Below are 20,125 nucleotides of genomic sequence, written 5' to 3' on the forward strand. Positions count from 1 at the left end.
TTCTGTTTTGGTTCCTGGCAAGGGAATACTGTTTCCATGAAGGTGGAGCTGAAGAATCCCTCCTTGTGCCTCAGCTCCCACACTGGTGGGCATTTGTGCCTCAGCTCACTTGTGACCCACAAGCTGCAGGAGGGGTCCTTTGCTGCACAGCCAAATACCCTGTAATGTACCTGCTGCTCTCTCCTTTTGCTGCAACAAACTTCATTTCCAAAACCAATTTATCTTCTATCTCCTGATTTTACTAGACTCCATATTTTCTAATTTAATTTCCTTTTATTTTCCCCCTTCATTACTATTTTAATTTCCAAGCTTTTCTCTTCAATCTTTCCTTCTCTCTCAAGTACCCCCCCTGCAAAAAGTCTGAGCTTATATTCCATCCACAGGCTTAGGGAAGCAGCTATTCTGAAAAATATTAAGTGTGCAAACCAGTTTCTGCAAACTCCCCCTTCTTACTTACAGTAAGATAACAAAAGAAGGGATTTTAGATCCCTACAGCCTTTTCTGGAGATACTTTGGTGGATCTGCAAGCATGGCCTATATGCTTTGAAAATGTGGAGAGTCTTGCCCCCATGACACAGACTGGAGTTGTAGAATCTGAGGACAGTACCTGGTGAGTACAATTCTTGAATCCTGTCTGGCATTAATTTAAAGAGATTTTGCAGTCTGCTCCCAATCAGTGAAGAATGCATAAGTCAGGGGTCAAAGAACCCTGCCACACAATGACTTTTGCCTCTTTGTACTTTAATGAACCTGTCCTGATTTCAATAGATCACAGCCCCTGCTGGAGATTCAATGAAACTACAGAATATAAAACTTAGAGCTAGAGCCTCTGAAGCTTGGACAGCTTCACAGACTGAATGTCACCTCAGGAGGGCTCTGGGATAAGATAAGAGTATCACAGTGCTTATCTCTACATAGAAATGAGTAATATCTTCTGACATTTTCCACTGTGATTTATTTTTGGTGCTGGCCTGTGCAGGGAAGTAAATTCAACCACACTACTCTGCATACACAAGATTTGGTTGTATTCTGTACACACCCATGCAACACTATCTGTTTATGTCCTTTAAAGGAGATCAAGGGTTTGTGCAATGAAGATTTAGCAAGACTATTTTGAAACTATATTCCCCTCACAACAAAGGAGCTAAAACAAAGAAGCAGGGACAGATGCTTAGGAGGAAGTGAAGTTCTGCTTACCAAAACTGCAGTGGTATAACCATCTCACTGCTCCTGAGTTCTGCCTGGCAATAGAACTTGGGCAAGAATGTGTAGAAAATCCCAGCCTACTTCTTTCACTAAAGTAATTTGGAAAGAAGGGATGGTAGCTAGTTGCTGTAGGAGATTATTAGCCATGGACAACCTAAAATCCCAGAGATATAGAGGGGAGCTGAAGGGAGGGGGAAAGCAGAGAATTGGGGGTACTGCAGAAATTTTCTCTTTTCTAACATTTGTGAAAAGTCTTAATTCCAGCACTAATGTTACAGACTAGGAACCATGACACTCAGAACTTTCCTGTCTCAGTTGTAAAACCAACTGACAAAGCAGAACATTCTGTAGTTTCATCTTCTTTCCACAGAGGACATTTCTGTATCTGCACCACACCAAAACTTCTGACAAACTTGGCATCAAGAGAGTCTTACTCACAAATTGGGTCTGCACTGATTTCACTTTATTAACATTGCTGCTACTTTCTGTCTTCAGGCATGGGGAAGTGACAGAAAAACCTGAGCATTGGGGAAATCTGGTAGCTGTATTTAACAAGTGAGGATCAACTGGACTTTTTACAGTGAATAATTGCAAGTATGACAACTAGGAAGAAAAGGTGAAAAGAAGGGAAATGTATTTTTTATCCTCAAATATACTTCAGGTATTTTATTAAAATATCCTAATAATTTGCAAATTATGTGCATGTTTAGACTGTAAACTATAACTCTAATTTAAACTTCATGTTTTGTGTGCTTTTCTTATTTGTCTTTTCAAGGATCACTTTTTTCCAGAATTCTACTTTCTTTTCTTTCAACTTTCTGTCCTTCTTTTGCTGTAGATTTATCTGCAAGTATTCTTCATTTAGGTTGTAAGATGGCCATTCAACCAGACCCTCTCCATTAGGATTTCTGTAAGCAATAGGAAAGAAAAAGCCCTTTCCAGTCACAGGGGAATTCAATCACACAAGTTAAGACTGAATCAATAAACCAGCCAATTCCCCATGGAGCCTGTGCAAAGCAGCAATATCTGTCATGAATCTCATGATTCTTACCCATTTCGAGCAAAGTTAGCCCAGTACTTCATCAGAGTTCTGCTGAGGTTCTTCTCTTCCTCTGTAACTTCACCTGAAAGAAAAAACACAGAACAGTTACTCTGTGTGGCAGAAATCAAGACATTCCTACTCCAGCAGCAGCATTTCCATGTGTGAATATGGTGTAAAAATTTGGCAATTGCAAGAGAGACACATGACCAGCAAAAACATCAGTAAATACAGGAAGCATCATGGATTTCAGCACTCCTTATGATTTCAGCATAATTACCCTACTGTAAAAATTAGGGAATTCAGGAACAAGGAAATGAAGTGGTGTGCCTGTAACCTTCCAGGAAATTGAAGCAGAACCAAAAAACTCCCATGTGTCCTGCATTCCAGTAAAACTCCAGGAATGGGCCACATGGCTGGATCCCTTTCCTGGATCCCATTCTGGTTTTGTGGGACTGAAACTCTCCCTGTTATTCACAGCATGACTAGGCAAAGATTTCTTCATTCTCACACAAGATGGTGCCACTCCATTTCTCAGCACTTCAATAGTATTTCTTTAAATATAGTTACACATAAACTCACTAGGTCAGAATTATTTCAGTTCCTGCGTGTTTTTAATTATAAATGCTTCTCAATACACTAAGAAAAATGTTTGGTACCTTAAAGCCCTTCATAAATTCAGGCAAAGAGGAAAAGAACTGTAGTGTTTTCTAGTGCCAAGGTAAGTAAAGTTAAAAAAAAAAAAATTAAAAAAAATATATATATGTATATAAGCAGAAGGTAAAGGCTCTGGTAACAGATTAACAAAGGGTTTTACAACATAGCTGGATTGCTCCAAAGTTCAAAGGAGTAAAAGGAAATACTTTCACTTATGTAAGATTTGACCAGACTATGAACTACTGTGCAAATGACAAAAATAAAAGCAAGGAAAAAAAATAGTAAATTCACTTAAAATAAGCAGAATTTTTGTGTCTCTGTCAGAATAAGAACTGCTCCTAATCTGTTCCATGGGAAAGAAAATACTCCATGCTGAGTATTACTGTCTTAGGCAAATGTAATTAAAGGCTATTGCTGGATTCATAATGTTCCTTAGGAAGTGGCATCATGTTTTTTAACTGTTTGGCAGATTCATTGGGAATGTAACAACGTGGGATTCTTCCAGAAGGAACTAGGGAGTACACCCTTAATCCTCCCTCAGTGGACTGATTCCATTTGAATAAATGCTCAAGCATTAATTGAACTGTGAGGCAAAACAGACCTAACCATGAGATCTTCACACAGAAAATGAAACACTGGAACTCCACAACTTGCTCTGAGCACAGCTGGAATCACTGTCTTCAAAAGAGACCAAGTCCCCCATTCTGTGGAGCCTGACAGCCTGTGGGATTTCCTGGAAAGGAGGACACATTGGCCTACACTCCTCAGGAAAAGAAGAGATCCTGGATTTCCTGCTTCCCAAGCACTCTCTGCAAGTTTAATTGACTTTCTTTCAATTTCATTTTCAGCCAAAGCTATTTGGTAAATTCATGCACAGTGCTGGGATAATGACAGTGAATTTTCTAGCAAATATCTTATTTGCTGAATTGCTGACAAGATGTGAAACTCATTGTGCTCCAGAATGAGCAAACTATAAAGGAGAGAAGATGGAGAAGATGGTTAAGTGCATAAGACTAATTCTGCCAGGAGAAAGGCTTATGGCTTGGTCTCACTGCCAATATATGCACTTTTATATGATGAAAATGAATAGAACACTGACTAGAGAAATGCCAGGGGCTACAGGACCAGTTCAGGAGTGAGTGGTGTCTGTTCCTTACTGCGGAGCTGGATGTCCCCGGCCAGAAACGGCCCCCCAAAGACAAAACCAACTTCATCCCCATGGTCAGCCTTCACATAGTCTGGTTTGCTATCCCTGAATGCACTTGCCCGGTGCTGGTATTCAAAGAAGTAGGTAGGAGCTCCAGACTCTGCAAGACATAACATTTAGAGAGTTACAGAAGAGATACATAAACTACAGCTGTCATCAGCTGTTTAAAATACTACTTTAAACAAAGCTTTACACTGGGCACATCTCTAGCATAATTGTTACATTCAAATGATGAACTCAGTACTTGCATACAAAAAAATAAAACTGGAAGGTCCACCCTAAGGAAACTTACAGAAAACAAATTATCAAATTATTTCCACTTTTGAGTATCTTGGCACGGCTTGCCTACACCTAAACACCCAAAAATTTACAGACCACAGAGCTGATGTCCCAAGTAGCCATGGGCCAAAGGACAAAGGTTGCTTTGATGTGCTTTGACTTTAGAGCCTGCATACGTCAGTTAGCAAACATTTACCTGTGTTACCATGCTCTGCTCTCAATATACTGTGATTATGAGCACAGTGCAAGACACTGATACAGAGATAAGGGACTATGCACAACCCTGCAGACCTGTATCATTCCTCATGTGCCCAGAGGGCATCTCAAGAAGGGCTGCCTGCATATGACAGGATTTGTATCTGCATCATTTGATGCAGCCTGCAGTAGGAGGTTTGAGTGTCCCACTGCTGTTGATCAGCTTACCCCTATGATAATTCAGTGCTTTAATGGCTGGCATGACAATTGCCATGTCCCCCAGCAGGTCCAGGAATCCGTCCCGGAGCTCTGCAGGGTCCTCTGTGTCTCCCAGATACTCATCCAAGATCATGGGCAGAAAATCTGAGGGTACATCCTATGAGACAAGAAACAAACAGACAAACAATCACTATCTGAATTAGAAGCTAAAATTGCCATTTTTTAAACTTCTGAGATTCTGCAAAGGCACAAATGTCCAGGACAGCACCCATGTTGATGGGAATCAAAACCTATTCACACTTTTTGTGGGCAGAAAATTCCAAACAAACCAACCACCTCAGGTCAAATTTGCACCAGATTTATGTGGGTTAGAACTCTACAGGAATAAGTGTAGATCCAGCAATTTCTCCTGACAGTATCTTTGGCTTCTGTTTTCTTCAGGAGAAGAGAGATGGGAATCATAAAAGTAAATTCTCAGTCCTTAAAAGATTTATGGACCATTAGACAAGAGGACAAGACCAAGGGGATCTCCAAACACAGTGGAGATCCAACAGTGTAAGTTTTCAGGGTTAAAATTTGTTGCTTGAAAGATAACACCTCAAAACTAGGAGTAACTACTTTAAAAGCTGCATTTAATGTAGCTTTTAAACACACTGAAAAACACACTTTGAAACTTCCTAAGCAGAAGATTAGCCATGAGATACCTTAATATTTGGGATACTATTACCCTATTACTATTAGTAATTACTGATTACCCTATTACTATTAATAATCCCACAAATATGTAAGATAAAAGTATTGGTTGAGGTCTAGAATGAAAAAGGCCTTTTCTCAAATCCCAGGCCTGACTCAATCCTATTTCTTTGTAATTCCATACACCTTGGTCCTGTCAACTTTGCTGAGACTCTCCCCAAAGCATAACATCAGTCCTCTGTAACACTATGACTCAAGCAGTGAGACCCAAATCTGTTACCTACATGAAAAAGAAAATTCACTTCTCAAATTACATTAGTGCAGCAGTACTTACAATCATTGGTAGGAAAACTTCTACAGTTGAGGCAATTGATTTTCTATCTCCTATTTCCCTCAAACTTTTCATTTTTGATGTCTATACAGAGAGGAAAAAAAAAAACCAACGTTATTAGCACCTTTAAATGTCTCTTATTTTAAACAATGGAACTGTATTATTCCATTAATTCTTACTACTGGTGTTCACTTTTGAAGCATCATATCATATGCAAAAGTGCAGCACAATGCAGCAGCTGTCTTGAAAAGCTTGTATTTACTGCAGTAAATGTTGCCTTGGTTTCTACATGAACCATTCCTAATACACAGTTTATTCTTAAATCAACATTAAGAAACTTGTAAGACTAAAAAACGTGAGGGCAGAGTTGAAGTAAAAAGCTGCTTCCATCTCACAGGCTTCTTTTCATTCTGATGGGGGAGATCTTAAAAGTCACTGTCAGTCTGTCTCTAGTCCAATTGTTTGAGCCATTTGAAATAAGAATAATGCAGTGTTCCTCCTCTTGTACAGCATTATATAAAACAACTCTTCTGTCAGCAAAATAAATTGAAACAGATTTCACTTTGCATTGCTTTTCTGGGACATGGAACGAGCACGCTCCCAGTGACAGTTGTTTCCTAGATTCAGAACAAATGCTTTGTACTACTGAAAGGAGCTGGAATATTTAGGAAATAAAAGAAAGAGGCAAGAAAGAGAGAGGACACAAATCCATCTCCTGCAGTTTTTCTGCACTGAGAGCATTTGCTCAGGTTTTGGAGTTATCCACTGAGTTCCCAAGAGAAAGGGCTGGACACCTGCATTGTCCCCTCACTCTGCCCCAGATGAGATTTTCAAATGAAAGCTCTTTCTGCAGGCTGGTAATGATACCCAGGGGAAACTGGTCTAGGTGGTCAGTGGCACATTTTTAAGCATAATATGTACAAACCCTGACTACTGATCTTTGTGGGGAAAAGGATTGGCTTTATTTGTCTTTCATTAATAAGTCCTTGATTGTTGCATTCTTTTTCCTCTCTCTGCCTGGATGAGAGATTAAAATTTTAGGATAAGAAAACACTGTACAAAATTGATGTCCCAACTGATGTGCCCATGTAGTTTAACTTGCAGGATGAAGCCTCTCTCACCCTCTTGTGACCCAGTGGTTCTGGATCACTGCAGAGCCATGATGCAAGTCATGTTTACCTTCTATGTATTTCCAACAGTGCAAAGACTTGTGCTATCACTTAACACAAACATTAAAAACACTTTTAAATAAAGAACAGACATTAAATTACCGATCTAATATTCCAGCCAAATTCATTGTTGGTGACTCCTATCATGTAGGGGACTGCATTGAATTCTTTTGCAGCCAATATCTCTTCAGGTGGCTTATTAAGAAACACTCCATCCAAAACTAAGGGTAAAAATGAGATTTCCTGAAGGAAGAGAGAAAAAAAGAGATCAAATCAGTTGTTAATAATATGTCCAATTTTTCCTTCAAATCATGTAAGATGTCCACATTAAATGTCCTAAGTGCAAAAAAGGGCTTTAAGAAATTCAAGGATCTACAGCCACTGTAACATAAATTTAGTTTGGCACAGGAGTATACAATGCAGGCCTGGCTGGGTCAAGGCATAGTGGAATGTAATGGGTTCCTGATCCTGTGCTGTTCTGACATTAAAACATAGGGATGCTCAAACATTGCTCACAACTTCACAGGTGATGTGACTCTGCTGAAACTTCCAGGGAGAAATTACATCTGAAATGATTTCCACATTTAAGGAGTATTTTGGCAAAAGATAAGAAAAATCAACTTTGGAATGGACCACCAATGAACTCTGATCAGAGGCTGAGCTAAAGTTTTGCAAGTGAGCCATTAAAAAGTTCTGTTGCCATGAAGTCTCACCTACCTTGCTTTTATGGATTATGTGCTCTGCTTCCTGCTTCCTCAAGCAGTTCAGCAGGGAGAGGGAACTGCTCGCCTCACACTTGAAGGTATTGGCAATTTTCTGTAAATTATCAACAAAGATAAGCACTGTTATAAAGCCATTACACACACTGCTGTTAATAGCTTGATTTAGTGGCAGATTTAGGTGAGCTTGATAGATCTTTGAGTGGTTTATTTTACTATAGAAATGCTACAGTTTGACCACAAAGTGAAATCATTCTGGTGTACCTCTCTTTCTTGCTGTATTTCCATTCACTGTTTATCAAACTTTGCTGTAGAGATAATACAAGCTTGTAGCATAAACCAAATAAGGAAGGAAAATTCAGAAATTTTTACATTATTACTATGTCCACTACAGAAAAATATATTAAAAGACACTTATAGAAAGTGATTTTATTTTAAGGGGTATTTTTATATTTAATTAATTTACTTCACATAAAGGCCCTCCCTAAAAGACTGTAGGTCAATAAAAAACGGAATTCTTCTTCTGAATTCTTGTTAAACTTTCCATAATAAATGCCACAGTTACTGTATAGAGTACAGAGGGTATGAAAATGGACATTTGCCTAGCTTGGCATGTGTGTGACTGAAAATACCTTTGTCAGCTCACAGCTGTTATAATCATCCAGCTGTACAATCTATTTCAAACACCAAACAGACCGAAATTAAACAGGTGTGCTGCAACAATAAATTGGATCAACTTTGTTGCACAGTATGCAATGAGATTTCCCCCTTTTCTCTTTTAAACAAGTTATCACATAGAAGTATCCTATTTTAGGCTATAAAGACTTTAAAATAAAAAAAAAATTAGTTTACCTCAAGATCTGTTGAAAGATGTAAATCTTTACTGGGAGGAATTATAATTCCACTCTCTGATATTGCTTTATGAAAGAGACCCTTAGATAAAGGAGATAACACCTGCCAAGAAGGGAAGAACAAAAAAAAGTATTTATTCTATATTAACATCCTTACCACATATCTTTATGCTAGTTATAGTCTAGTCAGCTCCTGGATTCAGTTGGGAATTATACATCTTTATTTGCTAAATCTCCAGATTTCGACCAATGTGCTGTTCAATTTACTCTCAAAAACCAGATTAAGCATGAAATGTTACATTAATTGAGCTTTTGAAGATTTTTAGTTTTATTTACTATATACCTACATGTGCAAAAACAGAGCAAGATCCTGCAGATATCCCAAAGAGAGTGACAGATGCTGGGTCTCCACCAAAGTGCTCAATATTTCCTTGGACCCACCGAAGAGCTGCCACCTGATCCAAGTATGCCCAGTTCCCCCGGGCGTGCTCGTCACCAGTACTGAAATGGAAGCAGCAGAGGCACTCCACAGGAACAGTGACAATGCCACAGCAAGGGCAATCTCAGCAACCTGTGTTTTGTGCAGAGTGACCACAGCCCCTCGTGGTCACACCTTGGCCCCTGACTCCCCTCCTCTCTCTCCTCACCTCTGCACAGCTGCATCCCTGGCCTTTACCCTACCTTGAGTTTTTGCTTTACATAGCAGAGGATGGAAGCAAAGGCCAGAACAAACATCCTGTCCAGCTCCAGATAAGCCCAGCTATTATCTGGGCATATCTAAATGTGATAGCAGGCTGCAATCACATAACCATGCACATGCAATGTACAGACATTTCTCGGTGTTCTGAAGTCCTGGTGTTGGTGAATTATGTACATTTAAACCATTGAAATGGTGGGAAGCTGATATAGAAGTTCAGCAGATTTAGTAAACAGAACTACCCATGCTTTAAACATGAAGTACTTTGTAAAAAGTGAAATAGGTGTTCTTACTTGAAGTATCCAAGGAGTCCCAGTCTGTACTGAATTATTACCACCACAACATTCTCATAGGCTGACAGTGCAGAGCCATCATACCGAGCAGTACCACCAAATATAAAATTGCCTCCATGGATCCACACCATTACCTTGGAAACAAAAGGGTGAGACACACCTTTATGCACTGGCTTGCAGATTTCACTTTAAAAAGGAAAACAACATCAGAGAATTAGGAACATCAAATCACTGAAGGATGATGGCTGCTGAGTTTCAGATTGGTAGACTTTGAATTTTAATGGTAATATTATTTCTGCTTGTGCAGCATCACATTTTCAAAAGCAATTAAGTCTCTTAGGAGCAATCATTTCTTGCAAGCTTTATAAAGCACAAGTTTGTTCAATGGTTTACATACAGGTAACTTGTCCTTCTTGCTTGAGCCAGCAGGGCTGTAGACACTCAGATACAAACAGTCCTCAGAAGTTTGGAATGCAATGTGTTTTTCTTTAAAGTTTTTTTCAGCTATTTTCAACATGGATAGATCTTGAGGACAACTTCATTAAAAAAAAAAAAAAAAAAAAAAAAAAAAAAAAAAAAAAAGGCAAGAAAAAAAAAGCAAGGGAAAAAAAAAAAGGCAGCACAATTATTAGTACTAAATCTGTATTAGCATCAATGTAACAATGGTAGAAAAAACATACTTCTTTTGTCCCTGGCTGAATTGAATCCCTACAGGGTGCTTCAATTTTTGAGAGATGCAGCCTGTAAAAGTACATCTCCACACCTGTACTAGAAATACTCCAGTACTGGAAGTGTATCCACTACCAAATATAAACTCCTCAGCAAAACCAGGCTTCTCCCCAATAACCACAGCTCTGACCAGCATGGGCAGGTTCTAGCTACAAATGAACAGCTCTCACAGTGGTGGGTGAGAAGTTGCATCTCTCACACCAGTCCAGGGTTCAGGTGGTTCAGGTGGGGAAAACCTCAAAGGTCCCAGAGGGGCTTTTGCAAAAGGAATTCCAAGGAAAGCATTCACAAGCTTGTCAGTCCCCTTCACATTTGTCTGTGTTCCTTTGAGCCGTCCAAGTGCAATAGTCACCTCTGGCTCAGCACCACTCTGTCCTAAGCAAGACAAAAGGTAAAAAACAAAAAACCACAAATTAGACCCCATCTTCATAATTATCACACAGAACTTTTCGATTAAGTATTTTTAACTGACTGTTTAATTTAGGACATTTCAGCTTATTCCTTTCAATTTTGTTCAGTTTTCATTTTGGTTTGGCACAGTGACAGACACTGCCAAACCCTCCTGCCAGTGACACCTGGAGCTAGGTACGGCAGAGTTTAGTCACTGAGCAAATACCAGAACCATTAAAATTTCCTAAATTTATCATTCAACAAGATCTTAAATTGTTTTTTGTTTAGAGAATTCAGAAATGTTGCTGCTTTCTATCTTTTAAAAAAGACAGAAAGCTTTCTTTTCATTAAATCATTTAAAAAACATTTTCATGTCACAAGACCAGTCATGAAGGCAGTTTTGCAGATTGGAGAGCATAAGAGATTTACTGCCTTTGAAAAAATCATCGGAACTCGTTGGTGCAGCAACAACAAATCGCGGGGCTCACCTTCTGTCCCGCTCACCAGGAGCGCGGCTTTGCAAAGCACGGCGCAAAGCACCGCGATCGGGCTCAGCGGAGACATCCTTGCACCCTGTCGGCTCCCGGTGATTCTGCCCGGTTTTAAGCGGAAGGAGAGGGGACAAAGGTCCAGCCGGGGCACTGGGCGCACGGAGCGAGCCCGGAGCACCGCGAGTGACCGGGCGCTGGCGCTGCCCAGCCCCGCCCGTCACTGCAGCGCGAACGGGCCCGGCGGAACGGGCTGCGGGGCTCGTCCTAAAAACCCCTGGAACAGCAAAACCGCACCGAAACACCGCCACGGCAACGCAACAAAACCCCAGCCCTACTAGGGGTTATCTGTAATCTCTAGATTGCAAAACTAGAAACAGTAAAAAAAAAAAAAAAAAAAAAAAAAAAAAAAAAAACAAAAAACAAAAAAACCAAATCCAAATAGTTCATTCTTGCCTTGATCCCCCTTTAGAGGGGTGTATGAAGCTAAAGTGTGTCATCGCCACAGTATATAACTCCGGTTTAAATTTCCGTGTTTTATTTTTGTTTGACTCCTCAAAACGGGGAGCATGTGAGAAACAAAAGTGTCAATATTTAGCAAAATATAATTACTTTATTTTATACAGACAGAGCAAGCAGCGCCCTGGGGAAAATGTGAGGGGTCACCGCCCACTCTGCTTCCACAGAACTTGGTTTGCAGCTCCCTTTTTATAGTCTGATTTTCCTTGTAGTAATCAATAATTGTTATTGTTTTGTTGTAGTAGTTCTGCAAGGTGAGCAGTGATAGTGAAAGAAACTTTAAACTTCCGTGGGACAGCTCTTGGGACAATTGGTCATGTAACCATCTGGTCTTGGCAGATAAAAAACAGGAGAAGTGGGAAGTCTGAGCTTTAGCAGATAGTGTGTGATTGATCACACAAAGGCAGGAAATCTGATTCTGAAAAAACCTTTCAGGTTGTAATTGATTACACAAAGGCAGGAAATCTGATTCTGCAAAAAAATCTTTCAGACTATGGAAACCCTTTTTTTTTTTTCTTTTACAAACTGCTATACAACATTCAATATACAATATTCATAACGGGTATTTAAACAAAATGGGTTTAATCATATATTTTCATTTCTCAATTATCACATAACCAACTTTAATCGGAGCATCCTTGGCAGCAGCGGGCCCAGCTCGGAGGCCGCTGGCGGACACGGCACCGCCGACTCCATTCGCCTCCAGCCCGGGGCTGCAGCTCAGCCGCGCTCCGGGGAACCGGCCCCGCTCACAGCCGGACCCGCCCAGAACCGGGACCGGCCCCGCCCCACTCACACCCGGACCCGCCCAGAACCGGGACCGGCCCTGCCCCGCTCACACCCGGACCTGCCCAGAACCGGGACCGGCCCCGCCCAGAACCGGGACCGGCCCCGCTCACAGCCGGACCCGCCCAGAACCGGCCCGGCCCCGCCCCGCTCACACCCGGCCCCGCCCAGAACCGGCCCGGCCCCGCCCCGCTCACACCCGGCCCCGCCCAGAACCGGCCCGGCCCCGCCCCGCTCACACCCAGCCCCGCCCAGAACCGGGCCCGGCCCCGCCCCGCTCACAGCCGGCCCCGCCCAGAACCGGGACCGGCCCCGCCCCGCTCACAGCCGGCCCCGCCCAGAACCGGGACCGGCCCCGCCCCGCTCACAGCCGGACCCGCCCAGAACCGGGACCGGCCCCGCCCCGCTCACACCCGGACCCGCCCAGAACCGGGCCCGGCCCCGCCCCGCTCACACCCGGACCTGCCCAGAACCGGGCCCGGCCCCGCCCAGAACCGGGCCCGGCCCCGCCCCGCTCACACCCGGCCCCGCCCAGGAACCGGCCCCGCCCCGCTCCTCCAGGGCCCCGCGCGCTCCGGGCCGCTTCCGCTTCCGGCTCCGGTTCCGGTTCCGGTGCGGTGCCGCCATGGTGGGCCCGGGCGCGGGCGCGGCGCCGCTGGAGAACGCGAACCCCCTCATCTACCGCCGCTCCGGGGAGCGCCCCGTGACCGCCCGCGAGGAGGACGATGAGCTGCCCGACGCCATCGACGACCGGGAGATCTTCGATATCCTGCGGAGCGGCGGGCGGGGCGGGCCGGGCTGTGTGGGCAGGGCAGCGCCGCTTTCCTTAACCCGCACATCTCATCCGCTCCATCAATGACCCCGAGCACCCGCTCACCCTGGAGGAGCTCAACGTCGTCGAGCAAGTGCGAGTGAAAGTGAGATCCCAATAACGCAGTACTGGAAAATGTCAGTGAGCAGATGTATGGGCGAGCGGAATTGGCGGGTTTCTGTGTTTTTGGCAGGTGAACGATGCCGAGAGCACGGTGTCGGTGGAGTTCACGCCCACCATCCCGCACTGCAGCATGGCCACGCTCATCGGCCTCTCCATCAAGGTCAAGCTGCTCCGCTCCCTGCCCGACAGGTTCAAGGTGAGCAGCCGCATCACTGGACCAGCAAAACGCGGGGGTTGCGTTTGGAAAAAATAAAAAAAATAAGCGCTAACTAGTTTGCAGTGAAAAACAACGGGAGGTTTTTTCACGTTTTGTGTGAGGGAGAGTGCAGGAAGGAGAGAGGGCAGTGGGCTGAAGTGTCAGCACAGCTGTGGTTCTGGGGCTGCTCTCATGGGCTGGGGGTTCTGGGGGAATCACTGCGCTGCTCTGGGGCAGGAGGAGGGGTCTCACCCTTGCCTGAAGCAGGCTTAAGCACATGCAAATGCTGAATACTCTGCGGTTTTAGGCTTCTGTTTTATTCAGTTGTGTAGAGTAACTGATAGTGGCAAGAATGTCCTTTCTCCCTTCGTTTTTTTACTGTCCTATTCTTATTAGTTTGAACTTAACCTTCAGACGTTTTGTTGAGCTCATCCCCTGTTTCTTTTGTGCTGCTGTTTCAGCTGGATGTTCATATAACACCAGGAACACATGCCTCTGAGCATGCAGGTAAGGCCTTTAGTCCTCTCTTGTGTGGTCTTTATATTTGTTTTATTCTTGAAAATTGTCGAGGAGGGAGATTCCCACAGCTGCAGAGCTGCTGCTCAGTGTCTGGGACTTTCTGTGCGTCAGATTCTGGGGGGTGTTCCAGAACAGGAACATGGAGTGTTGATTAGATTGTCTTGTGGTGTTCTTTAAACATCTCCTCAGGCAGCCAGCACTCTCAGACAGTCACTGATTTCCCAGTCACTCAGAAAAGGGGAGGCAAACAGGGATTTCTTGTGTTGCACCTCCAGAGCAGCTCCCTGCTGCTGAATCACAGCCAGCTCACTGCAAAGCTGTGATGACAGAGGCTCTGCCCTGAGACAGCAGCTCTGGGCTGCACTTGGCTTCCTGAGAGCTGCAGCTCCATGGCAACAGTGATTGTGTGGCTCAGTGTGAAGACACCGAGTCCCAGTGTCCTGACTGGTTCCTGGTGGGTTTTTCCTGCACAGTTAATAAACAGCTCGCTGATAAAGAACGTGTGGCAGCTGCTTTGGAGAACTCTCACCTGCTGGAGGTGGTGAATCAGTGTTTGTCTGCTCGGTCATAATGGCCTGGTGAGGAAATCATTGGTATTCTCATCTGTTAAACTGATTTTGTATATAAGTGATGATGTTGCAATTTACATAAATCTATGAGCAAAATAAAATCACTGAAATTCTCTTGAGGAAACGTTTCTTTGCTTTTTCAGAAAATACTGTATGGGGAGTTAACTTACAGACAGCTACAAAATATAATGAAAATTGTCTTTTTAATTGTATGAGTCATTGCATAGGTACAATTTTCCATTAAAATATTTTTTCAACCTGTTTTTTACTGGTTTCTCACTACTAAAAATAAGTTATACACTGGACTTCACAAGTGCACCAAGATAACTTTTAGTTAAAATCTTTAGATTCCTGGGACAGTTTCAGACTGCTAATACAGTTTACTTTCAGACATCACAAGTGGTACAAGCTGGTGTGTGCAAAGTTGGAGGACAATTAGCAGTAAGTGTCCACACTTCCAAATCATATATCTGGTTTTAATTATCTTAGATTAGGCAAATGTGGAGGGTTCTTTAGACCTGTATAAAACATGAACTATTTTAAATTACTACTTAATTGTGATAGGAAATACAGTATCTTTGAAGGGGGTTTTATTTGTGCACCTGCAATACAGGAGCCATTACCAGTTCTCAGTATGAACAGCCCAGCAGGCTCTGCTGAAAGACTCTCCTGGCAGTGTTTGACAGCTAAGGGACAAGTTTTGGTCTAAATGCCTTGAGATTTAATGCTAAAAACCCAGCCTGGTTTGGGACTGTGGCATTCACTAAACTGTTGTCTTTGGCAGACATTGACAATGGAAAAACTCATTAAGAACTAATTTGAATATTTGTAAAAGATGTCTCTACCACGTGGAAACCACATGGAAAAATAACAACCAGTTATTAAATCCTGTTGGGTATTTTGGAGCATGCACCCATTACAATGTTGCCTTGTTTGCCATCACTTATCTGGAAAATAAGAAATACACTTTCTGAAAATACAGGCTGTGCTCACCAGTTTGATGGTAGTGCTTTGTACTCCAGTAGCATTTTCTCTGGGAGGGTCTCAGGTGCTGTTTGAAAGGGGTGAAGCTTATGGACACTGTGGAAAGCTCAGCCTAATAGTCCAGTCCAGTGCTCCAGGTGTGACATCCAAAGCCACACAGCAGAGCAGGAGAGAAACAAAGGCAGAGTTTCCCATTTCAGAACTGAGCCTCCCTGTCTGCACAGGGCTGCAGAAACCCTGCTCAGCATCAGCCTGCTCACTTGGCTCAGCATCCTCTGAATGGGCAGCACTGCTGGGATGTATGAATGAAACTGCAAGTAAAGACAGTATTTATGTAATATTAATATTGGGCAAGGAACAGAAGGACCCAGCTTTCCTCTGCCTCTTGTTGGATCACTGAACTGATTAGTTCTGACATTGCCAATGTTGCACCACAGATGAAACTCCAGCCATGCTAATGCATGCAGGCAGCTCCTGGGCACCACGTCTGGGTGTTTGATTTTGCTTTCTGGTTTCTGGGTGCTCTTTAAAAGAAAACAAATTTTGCCCTCAGATTTTGGGGAAGAAGGAATTGCACATATATGCCAGGGGGAAAACAGGAGGATGACTAAGCTGCCAGCAAATGCACTCCAACCAGAGAAGGGACCAGTAAACAGTGCTTTGCTGAAGCTCTCTGCTTGGCTTCACCACTACATAATACTAGTGTTAGGTAATTTATTGGGGTGTTGGCACTTGCCTCGTGAAGCACACTGTGCACAGCAGCCCTGGGGATGCACTTTGTACCATTTACCTTCTCAGAGAAGCAGCAGAATGTGATTGATGGTTTATGCTTATAGTTGATAGTTGGGGGATGACTTTTCAGTAAGGGGAATCTGCTGTGGATTTTCAAACAAGAACTGACTTCTATTTAGGGATGAAGAATCTGATTACTTTAGATCTGTTGTATTTATGACAGAGACAACCACAGTGACTTTTCTGAAGGCCCCAGCCTCTCCTGTCCAGGCTCCTTGGGCTCAGTACTTGCTGATAAAGTACTGGTAATGTTCTGGTGAAAACCTTCCATCCTGCTTTTGATGACCATTACCTGGTTTCTGTTGTATGGAGACAAAGTGGGGGAAGAAAATACTCATTTTTTAGAAATACGTCTTTTCAGATGCTTAGTATTCCATATTTGGACCCTAAATTAGCCTCTGGAATGTTTTGTAATAGAGAAAAAAGAGAAACTATGACCCTTTGGAGCAGCTGTGTTGAACACAGTCTCGTTAAAGTCCAGGAAAAATGCCAGGAGCAGACATCTGCTTCACATTCCTGAGCTCTGGGCAGAGTCTGCAGGGGTGGCCAGATGGCATTCCCCATTCCCAGTGTGCTCCCAGGGGTACCTGGATGGCATTCCCCACTCCCAGTGTGCTCCCAGGGGTACCTGGATGGCATTCCCCATTCCCAGTGTGCTCCCAGGGGTGACAGGATGGCATTCCCCATTCCCAGTGTGCCCCCAGGGGTGACAGGATGGCATTCCCCATTCCCAGTGTGCTCCCAGGGGTGACAGGATGGCATTCCCCATTCCCAGTGTGCTCCCAGGGGTACCTGGATGGCATTCCCCATTCCCAGTGTGCTCCCAGGGGTGACAGGATGGCATTCCCCATTCCCAGTGTGCTCCCAGGGGTACCTGGATGGCATTCCCCATTCCCAGTGTGCTCCCAGGGGTAACTGCATGGCATTCCCCATTCCCAGTGTGCCCCCAGGGGTGACAGGATGGCATTCCCCATTCCCAGTGTGCTCCCAGGGGTGACAGGATGGCATTCCCCACTCCCAGTGTGCTCCCAGGGGTGACAGGATGGCATTCCCCACTCCCAGTGTGCTCCCAGGGGTGACAGGATGGCATTCCCCATTCCCAGTGTGCCCCCAGGTGCGAGAGACTCCTGGATTCTTTGTATCAGGGTGGACGCCAGGGACAAGACTCAGACGCTCTGTAAATGCTAAAAGCTACAGTTGCAGTTTATTATAAGGGAGTCTGCAAGGAGCTGCCCGGCACAGCCACGTGCAGATTAAAGAGATAAAAAGGGGGAGAGAAAGAGAGAAGAAGGAGGGTAAAGAGAGGAAGAGAAGAGGAAAAGAAAAGAGAGCGACTTCCCGTTTGTAACACAATAAATCCACTTCCATCATGAATATTCTAATTCCTAAAAACCAATCTAATACAAAATACTAATTCTATAGCATTTACATACAGCCTATAGGAAATCTTACATTAGCATAGCATGTGACATTCTAAACTCTAAGATCTAATCTTTGGGTGCAGGTCAGTCTTTTGTGTCTTTTGGCCTTGCCCTCTGGCCAAAAGCATTGTTTAGTTAAGAGTGGATTGGCTTCGGTGAGCCATCCCATTGTATACCTGGTTATTCAGTAACTAGGGCTTGGTATCTCAAACGTGGCTTTCATTTCAATTTCATCCATGGTTTCTATATTCCCAGAATCTGAGCATTCATATTTGCAAGATTCCTCAGTTTCATCCTCTCCAACATCTCCCCCGTTTTGTTCAACCACTAATACATTAGATACTGCCTTCGTTATCATTTTTTGCGTACAATGGAGAATGCAGGGTACAAATATTACAACTACAATTATTACTACTAGAATAAACAAACCTATCTTACAGAGTTCCTTTAGCCAAGATGTAAAGTTCCAACCTTCAAACAAACTGTCTAGCCAGGTGGGGTAATTTGTTGTGATTTGGTCAGCCAAATCCTTTAGATTTTGTAGCTGTTTATGAATGGAAACGGAATGATCTGACAAATTCATGCAGCATAATCCCTGAAAATCCTTGCATCCATGTCCATGAGCTAATAAAAGGAAATCAAGAGCAGCTCTGTTTTGTAAAGTGGCATGTTTTACTGCCTCTTCATCTGTCAGCAAGTCACTGATTGCAATTGATGTGGCATTTACTTCTTTACTGAGCCAACATCCCAACTTGTTTAACTGTTTCAGTGCGGTAGCAGAGCTCAGCTGAGGTAAAAAGAGGCTTGTGACAACTAATTGTCCAGTGCTCCATGGGTGAAAGTCACTGTCACAGTCACTTTCATAATGATATCCTGTGGCGGATCTAATTTTTCTATTTTTCTTTTTGACTACCTCTTTAACACTGGGTGCAAGTATTGTGAGCTGTCCCAGAGCACAAGGGCCACCCTCTATATATGCGGGTATGCCTTGCCAGGCTCTGTCTCCGCAAATGAGCCAAATTCCTTTGGGAAATCGTATTGGAAGTTTGCTAGATTGACTTGCGTGCGGCTCAGAGTATGTGAGAAGTTTAGTTTGATTACACCAAAAAGTCACATTGCTATAAACTGGGTGATATGGGGTAACATTTAAATGAGGACTGTCTCCTTCCATAAGATGAAATATGTAACAGTTGCCCATGGTTACTGAACCTAAAATTTCAAGCTCTTGGAGATCAGATTTGTCAACTTTAGAATTGTCAATGTAAGGTTGATATTTTTTGCTGAGAGTTGGGGATGCATGAGGATCATCATATGGCCAATACCTCTTAAGGGTAACATTATCAAAACCTTTTGGGAAAGGTACTCCAACCAAACAGGTTGCAAAGGGTTTTTCAGGACTTGTGTTGGATAAGCAAATGGTATCAGAACCAGCAGTCTTGGCTAAATTAACCCAAATGTTTGTCTTTGGTTGACTTATGGGTAAAGCTTCGCTACAAAAACAAAAGAAAAAACAACAAGAACAAAAGAAAAGCAACATGCATTCACGTAATCGATAAAACTCCATCCTTGAGCTGTTTCTGGCAGATCACTTTCTCCTGATGATTCTGCACAGTTCAGGTCTGGGTGCTTGCTTCCTGGCTTCTTCTTGCAGGATCACTGGCTGATGTGGAGGCTTCAGCAGGCTTCACAGAGCAGTAGGGCTTCACATTCTTCGCTGGAATCCACTTGAGTCCTGCATCTGTAGAGACACATGCAAACCCCTTTCCCCATGTTATGAGGTTGTATGGTCCCTCTATTCGTCCTGTTTCTAAGTTTTTAACCAAAACTGGAGGGTGCTCTTTCAATTTTGCTTTTTTGTTGTTTAAAAAGTGTCTATAAATAGGAGGATCTGGCTCTTCTGCAGAGCTGTTCAAAAAATTGTAAACGTACAATGCTTTATTTAACCTTGTGTGGGGTGTGGCTAGCCCACTTCCCCCTTTTTGTTGATCTAAAATGCGTTTTAAAGTTTGGTGTGTCCTTTCTATTATTCCCTGACCTGTGGGTGAATGGGGTATGCCAAATGTATGGCGGATACCCCATTCATTTAAAAATGTAGCCAATTCATGTGAGGCATAAGAAGGTCCGTTATCTGTTTTGACTTCTTGGGGGATGCCTAGATAAGAAAAGGCTTGTGAGAAATGCTGGCAAACATGCTTAGCTGTTTCCCCTGTATGCGCAGAAGCAAAAACCGCATTTGAGAATGT

General features: G+C 43.4%; 2 protein-coding genes across 3 annotated transcripts; one reads left to right on the forward strand and one right to left on the reverse strand.

Annotated features, from left to right (window-relative positions):
* Positions 1-1,647: 1,647 nt before the first annotated feature.
* On the reverse strand, positions 1,648-11,523 carry LOC130257830 (fatty acyl-CoA hydrolase precursor, medium chain-like). Of its 2 annotated transcripts, XM_056500719.1 has the most exons (13): positions 11,163-11,523; positions 10,455-10,659; positions 9,953-10,091; positions 9,556-9,689; positions 8,913-9,066; positions 8,567-8,668; positions 7,713-7,811; positions 7,098-7,238; positions 5,830-5,910; positions 4,812-4,959; positions 4,060-4,209; positions 2,258-2,330; positions 1,648-2,114 (listed from the first exon to the last, which is right to left on the reverse strand). In XM_056500719.1, the coding sequence occupies exons 1-13, from the start codon at positions 11,236-11,238 to the stop codon at positions 1,925-1,927; spliced, it is 1,692 nt and encodes a 563-aa protein (XP_056356694.1). In that variant the 5' UTR covers positions 11,239-11,523; the 3' UTR covers positions 1,648-1,924. The 2 variants fall into 2 exon arrangements, with proteins under 2 accessions (XP_056356694.1, XP_056356695.1); XM_056500720.1 differs by lacking the exon at positions 1,648-2,114 and having other exon boundaries at positions 2,282-2,330; positions 4,002-4,209.
* Positions 11,524-13,025: 1,502 nt separating this feature from the next.
* On the forward strand, positions 13,026-14,809 carry CIAO2B (cytosolic iron-sulfur assembly component 2B). Its single transcript, XM_056500738.1, has 5 exons — positions 13,026-13,231; positions 13,305-13,384; positions 13,472-13,597; positions 14,059-14,104; positions 14,590-14,809. Exons 1-5 carry the CDS (start codon positions 13,093-13,095, stop codon positions 14,685-14,687), a joined length of 489 nt encoding a protein of 162 aa, XP_056356713.1. The 5' UTR covers positions 13,026-13,092; the 3' UTR covers positions 14,688-14,809.
* The last annotated feature ends 5,316 nt before the right edge of the window (positions 14,810-20,125 follow it).

This window comes from Oenanthe melanoleuca, chromosome 11 (genome assembly GCF_029582105.1).
Source record: "Oenanthe melanoleuca isolate GR-GAL-2019-014 chromosome 11, OMel1.0, whole genome shotgun sequence".
Classification (NCBI taxonomy): Eukaryota; Metazoa; Chordata; class Aves; order Passeriformes; family Muscicapidae; genus Oenanthe; species Oenanthe melanoleuca.